The following is a 7,379-nucleotide window of genomic DNA, read 5'->3' as shown; positions in this document are numbered from 1 at the left end:
TTTTGACCCACAAAACCAAATGCGAACTCAATTGATGTCATATGCGAACTGATTTCATAGATGCGAACACAATTGATTTCATATGCGAATCCACATCCATCGATATGAAACCAATACCAGTTACAAGCAATTAGTAGCAACAACCATCGATCCTCTAATTTTCAATTACTCAGCCTTCGCTTTTCATACAACCCGTCGACCCTGAAAAATCGATAAACACCAAATGTCTCATTTTTAGATCGATTTTCTGATTAAATGTCATATTTGAAGAATGATCGATTTTCTGATTAAATGACCCCATTTTGCGAAGTTGGACCACTTATATTATTTCTTGAAAAGATCAGGTGCCAAATGCGAAACTCTAAGCTTTCTTCCCCAATTCGCATTTATACATTAAAAACTTCGCATTTTCATTCAAATTCTTCGCATCTTGCATCCATCCGTCTTTGAGTTCATTCGCATTTCATCGCATTAACTGAGAAATTAATCAATTGTCTCATATTCGCATTTCAGTTGTTTGAGAAACCCAGATACGAACCCAAATGCGAAACCCACTGATTTCAAATGCGAACCAACCAAAAATCATCAACCACGTACTTGTGTCACCAAATGCGAACTGAATATCACCATTAAATTCTCCTCGCATTCCATAGATGCGAACACAATCCAGATCTCCGACTCCAAGCTTGCGAAATCAAAATCAATTAACCTCAAACAAATCGTGAACTTCTTATGCGAACTGTTTTGACCCACAAAACCAAATGCGAACTCAATTGATGTCATATGCGAACTGATTTCATAGATGCGAACACAATTGATTTCATATGCGAATCCACATCCATCGATATGAAACCAATACCAGTTACAAGCAATTAGTAGCAACCATCGATCCTCTAATGAGGAAACAGTTTCCTATTCGATTGTGCTTTGCAATGACAATCAATAAAGCTCAGGGACAAACAATTCCATATGTAGGTATCTATCTTCCAGAACCAGTATTCTCGCATGGACAACTTTATGTTGCATTGTCCAGAGGGGTTTCACATTGCAATACAAAAGTATTAGTAAAGCCTAACGAAAATTCAAAAGGTGATGGGGTTTATACAGCAAATGTGGTGTATAAAGAAGTATTGCACGATTAATATTTTGTGTCGTCTTGACTGGTTGCTTTTTATTGGTTATTTGATGCATGATGTAACAAATAACACCATAGTTTGATTATATTGTCTTCAACATGTACTTTTTTTAACATAACAATTTTGTAATGGAAACATATCACCGAAAGAACTCACGTGCCCCGCCGCTTTGCGCGGGTAGACGGCTAGTATATATATATATATATATATATATATATATATATATATATATATATATATATATATATATATATATATATATATATATATATATTCTACCAAATCTTAATCAAACTAAATTACAAATTTATTGTCTAACTTACACGAACTATAGTGTCAAATTCAAAATTACATTTCAAATTCATCAAAAAGTAATTGTCAAATCCATATCACTTGTAAATAAAGTATATAACATAAGTATCCCATTTTTCACGCGCCCTATCACGCAAGCTCGACATCTGTATATTCATTCTTCCCCCAAAACTGAGACAAAAATTAATATATTAGCAATAAACTATTAAACAATTATATATGTAAATATTCTAAAACACTTCAAGTCCATCAATTAACTAATGGACTTACTTACATTAAGTCATTAAGCCAAAATAAAACCTGATATGACAATTCCTGAAGGTATTACACGTTTTTTATATGAGATAAGGCCTTAATGGCCTGCAAAAATATAAGGACACATGAAAAAGATAATTCAGATAAAACTGAGGAATGTGTTAAAAAGAATATGAAGTTTTGTCGAAAACATTATACCCTGTCCAATCAAAATGAGGAATTTGTATTGTTCCAGAATGTCCTTCCCTGATACAATAATGCAAACCATCACTTGGTGAGGCTATATTAAGTTCCCATGGATTTCTTGATGCAACTGATGATAACTTTGTTGTCAATTGAACTTAGTTATGAGAGCTCTATCAGGCCTTGAATCATTCCTATGTGTGTTTATAATTGTATACTTATAAAAAGCAAAATACTCAACACTTATAGGATTGTCGTGTAGGGATGAAACTGGAATATCCGAATGCCTTCATTGAAGTTAACTTTATGGTTTCCTCCCTAAGAATGCAAGATCTAGCAGCTCCTAGAACAAATTAATGATTTTTATCAACCTGAGTGTGAAACCTTCGACATGTAGTGCATAGCTTCACGCAAAACTGTCTTTGCAAAATATCGTCTAAGATGAATAGTTGCATATAAGTATAAGACAAACCTACTGCTAAAAATAGTCAAGATGACTCTACCCGGGTAAAATCATTATTATGAGAATGGCCCTGTACAGAAGCAGAATATTGGCCCCATCAGAAATCATTTGTTTGGTGCAAAAACTTTAAAATAAGCCCAAAAAAAAAAAGATAAATAATGACAATATTCAATGTAGAACAATAGAATTCACTAAAAAGTCAAATTATATGATCAATGATATTCAACCTATTCAATAAAAAGTCAAAACATTAAACTGTAAGTCTGTAACTCCCCTTGGCATTACATCGAAGACCTAGTGGACAGAATTTGCAAGACATATTATTAGACTAATTCTTCAGAAGGATAAAGCCTTCAATTGAATCACTTGATATGCCTTGAACCTAATCAGTATATCACTAACTACTTATAGCATTTTCATGTAAAAAAAAAATGAATTGAACGCATAACTAAATGATTATTAGATGTGGGAACATTCGATAGAACCTTACCTTTGTATTTGATCGATCGTTGGAGTATCACTCGACATTTCCTAATTCAAAAAAAAAAAAAACAAAAAAAGAAGTTATTAGTTTGGAGGATTAGGAAAATGGGATTCAATACGTAAGCAAAACCAACAGCAGCGTCACTACTTCTGCCCACATCCTTCTTCGGTCTAGTCGACCACCGGAGCTCACCACTCGAGAGTGATCGGTCTGAAATCGTCAGATGAGGAAGAGAAGGCCTCGCTACCTTCGTCTCTTCTCCCTCTTCACGATCAGTTAGGGCTTCCGGATTAGCCGATGCGAGCCTTTGCTCTCCTCTCTTCCCCAGTCGAGCCAGACGCCGACGACGGCCACCCTACCGATTGTTGAAGAACCATCGAACCCCTCCCATTTTTTCGTGTTTCCCCCCTCACTATGATCGTTCATAAGCTCGTCCGTTTGTATGCCCCTAAATTTTCCTTAGTTTAGTCTTTTAAACAAATAGAGTCCCTCCATGAGATTTCCTTTTATAAAAGCCCTAAAATCATTTTGCATTTATAAAATAAGCAAAATACACGCTCACTTGATCCAGTTATACAAAATGAGTATCGATTTGAGAGAAACGAGTAACGTGGCAAACAGAGGAAAAATAGGGAAGTGAATCAGCTATGCCGGTTGAACCAATAGTGAAAATAATGTAAACAATATAAAACACGGATAAATTATAGCAACGTAGCAAAATAAGATAATCAAAATATAAACAATTAAAAAACATAGACAAATTATAGCAAGGAAGCAAAGTAATTTGGTCAAAAATATGAAGCACAATAAAACAGGGATAAATTATAACAACCGAGCAAAATAAAGTGATCAAAATATCAAAAACTGAAAAACATGGACAAATTATGGAAGGAAGCAAAGTAATGTGTCAAAATATAAAACAAAAGAAGTAAAGAAGTAAAATGTTTTTAATTGTGTTAGGAATTAAAGTAATATACATATATATATATATATATATATATATATATATATATATATATATATATATATAATGTTTTTTTGCTTATCCTATTAACTCATAAAAAACAAATCAATTCATACATTAAAATGCACATTGATTAATTTTCATTTAAAATTTAACAAATTAACATACGACATAAATTTATGACAGACAGTTTTGTCCGTCATAGATTATTTATATTTTATGAAATATGATAAATTTTAATGACAGAAATTTTTATGTTTGTCATATAACTATTGTACGTCGTAATTCGTCTGTCAAGGAAAGTATTTTTTCTAGTAGTCTAAAAATCGTTAATTGCTATGTAAAATAGTTAATTATATAAATCTATAAATTTGTGAAATAACGTTGTGTTATTTTCTATTTTCGTATTTACGTTTAATATCGAATGCATTATTTTCTATCTTGGCATTTTTCATTTAATATCGAAGCATCAAGTAAAATCCAACCCAGATTATTTATTTATTTTTCCTTAAGATATAATTTCATGAGAAAATTCATGAAATAATCAAAAATTGAATGGATGTTTTAAGCATTTAACCATGAAATTTTAAGTATTGAAAAATGACCACAAGATCCGTAGAGGGGGCTCTACGGATCGTTTTAAACCTCTATGAAACGATGCATATTAAGCATGTTTCTAAAAAACGTGTCATGACATGCCTCAAGGCGTGCAATGGCTCGAGACGTGGTGTAGTCATTACGAAAACATCCAGGGCGGTTTTGTGAAGCGTGACACCCAAATAACATATCAAGTCGTGCCTTATCGCGTTATGACGTGAGTTTTTTTCATGGCGCAGGTTTTTTGTTTTTTTTTTCTTTTGTTTTTTTATCGAGTCTAAAATAAATGGGCTTTTGTTAACTTTTTTCTATTAGATACTAATATAACACTTCTAAAAACTTCATATATTTGATAAAATTCAATAATTATATAATTTATATCTTTTAATGTATATAATATAGTCACGCCTTAAAAACGTCATGGCTCGCCAAGGCTTGTCATGGCTTAAGTTTTACCTTGCCGCCAAGTCACGTCTTATGTTATTTAGAACCTTGATATTATAGAGGAAATGGCGTGACACCACTAACTGACAAAAATTATCGTGGGTATAATGGTTCCGCAGAGGTGGCTATGTGGATCCATTTAACACCTCTACGGAAGTTATATATTTATGAGGAATTGGTAGTTGACAGATCTGAAGAGTCGTCTCTGTAGATCCATGCTACACCTTTGTGGAAATCTTGATTTCTCTGTGGAAATGATAGTTGTAGTCGTGTTTAAGCATTAATTGACAATTATATATGTTTTTTCAAGTTATTATAATTTTTTATGACTTTTAGTGACTAGAAACAATATTCTTTCATTTTTATGAATGATTTAATCACCAGAAGTCATTTTTTCGTTGTCTTTATGGAGAGTGTTTTGTAAAAATGAGTTTTATTATTCTATGTACGGGAGGGTTGTGGCAGTCAGTTAATGAAAATGAGGTTTACATTAGAAATAATGTGAAAAACTATTGTTTAAATCTTCCTCCTAACTTTGACCATCAGATGTTATTACAAATTGTTAGAAATAAGGTTGGTGTGTTCAACAGTCATATATCTTTGTATTTTAAACACTCGAATAGTGGTTATGTCATGGAGCTTGCAGATGAATCTGATGTTGTTCACCTGAGACATGTAATGCTTGCAACAAAGCAGACAATGCATCTGTATTTATCGGTGGTAGGTGAAGAAGTTGAAGAACAGCAAGTGGTGAACAGTCGGTTTATTGGAGCAAAAAGTAGTTGAGGTTGTGGGGAAAGACAATCTGGTGGAAACCGGTGCAAAGGACGAGGAAATAACGTGGGAGTGGGTTATGAAAAGAAAGCTTCAGTTGTTGATAAGTGTTAGCGGATCACATTTCATATTGTATTGTATTAGTTCTATATATTTCTAGACAACCCAATGTGTAAGCCTTGTATGTATCGGTCCAAGTGGCTTTGTATTTATACGCTTGTTTAATGCATAATTCGCTCATGGGAAAATCACGGTTTAGCATGGTATCAGAGACTTTTTCTCCTAAACCCTAGCTGATCCCTTCTATCTTCTTCTTTCCTCCTCTGTGATTTCTCTTCTCCTTTCTATGAAATGCAAGGTTGTAAAAATCACTCGACATTAGCTAGTCGGTAGACTAGGGTTAAGGGATTAATCGGCTACGCGGAGATTAATCGGGGACCATTAATTGCTAATTTGTCATATTTTAAAAAATTAAATAGGACTAATATCATATAAAAGTTCATAAATACCACTAATATCATAACAAAATAGGTTATTATGATAAATACAACACTACTCATACCTCAAATAGTTTCTATTGAGATATAACTTCTTCAAAGTGTTACAATTTCATCGGGTTCTACTGTTTCAGTCATTTTGTATGCATGGATTAATCGCTAGGCGCTCTCTAATCGGTCGAGTAGCGTCTAGGGATTAATCGGAGATTAATCGGGATTTTTACAACATTGATGAAATGTTAGGAAACAGTAGCACCTCCTCAAAACCTCCTCACAAGGCTTACGAAATAACCAACATCAAGGCTTATGTACCCTTGATTCTCGATCTCAACAGCCATAACTTAGTTCCTTGGGGTGACTTCTTTACTACTCATTGCATTGCTTATGACCTCCAGGACCACATCGATGCTACTTATGATGCACTAAACAAGCTACCCACTAACACAGAATGGGAACAAATTGAAAACCTCGTCAAACAGTGGTTGTTCAACTCGATTTCCCAGAGTCTATTCTCCTCTCGCATCTGCTCGTAAAATCTGGTTAAACATATCCTCCATCTTCAATGACAACAAAGAAACCACAACTATGCAGTTAGAAAGCGAGTTTCGATGTGTCACCATGGGGGATCTAAGTGTTCATGATTACTGCAACAAAATCAAGAAACTCATTCATCTGCTTGAAGTTTTACGTGAAAAAGTTAAAGAAAGGCACATGGTCATGCACTCTCTTAATGGATTTTCCAACGAATTCGAGGGTCCTGCCAACATCATCCGCCTGTCAAAACCTTTTCCTACTTTTTCCGAGATGCGCTCCATTCTTGTTATAGAAGAAACCAGGCTTGCCAATCCTCATGTTGCTGCCCCATCTCCTGATGCCAATGCCTCGTCCAATTCTCTCCTTCTCGTTGCAACCACTCCCTAAATCGGGTGGTGGTGGTGGTGATGGCTCTTAATACCAACGCAATGACCTATGTGGTGGCAATAATAATCGCCGATCATGACAACATCCTAATCCCGTCAGAGGACCACCTGCTCACGGTCAATATGGTTGGGTTTATATCCCACCGCCTATGCAGCCTATGCACCGCCCTTCATCTCAATGGGACCCCCATGTGTCGCCCTACAAAAATTATTGGACTGGGAACCAATTCCCTCATCAATCATAGAATTCTCCTGTAACTAGATTACCGACCTACCAGGTCACTAGCATACCAATCCCTACGAATCATAAAAGGATAATATATTGTCTACCCTGATTCCGATCTAAAGAT

At 34.7% G+C, this 7,379-nt stretch overlaps 1 protein-coding gene across 1 annotated transcript; it reads left to right on the top strand.

Moving 5' to 3' along the window:
• Positions 1-6,694: 6,694 nt before the first annotated feature.
• LOC145030403 (uncharacterized) lies at positions 6,695-7,030 on the top strand. Its single transcript, XM_078978777.1, has one exon. It carries the CDS (start codon positions 6,695-6,697, stop codon positions 7,028-7,030), a length of 336 nt encoding a protein of 111 aa, XP_078834903.1.
• The last annotated feature ends 349 nt before the right edge of the window (positions 7,031-7,379 follow it).

Source organism: Lactuca saligna, chromosome 2 (genome assembly GCF_052625555.1).
Source record: "Lactuca saligna cultivar CGN05327 chromosome 2, ASM5262555v1, whole genome shotgun sequence".
NCBI lineage: Eukaryota > Viridiplantae > Streptophyta > Magnoliopsida > Asterales > Asteraceae > Lactuca > Lactuca saligna.
This window is presented reverse-complemented; position numbering and strand designations above follow the sequence as displayed.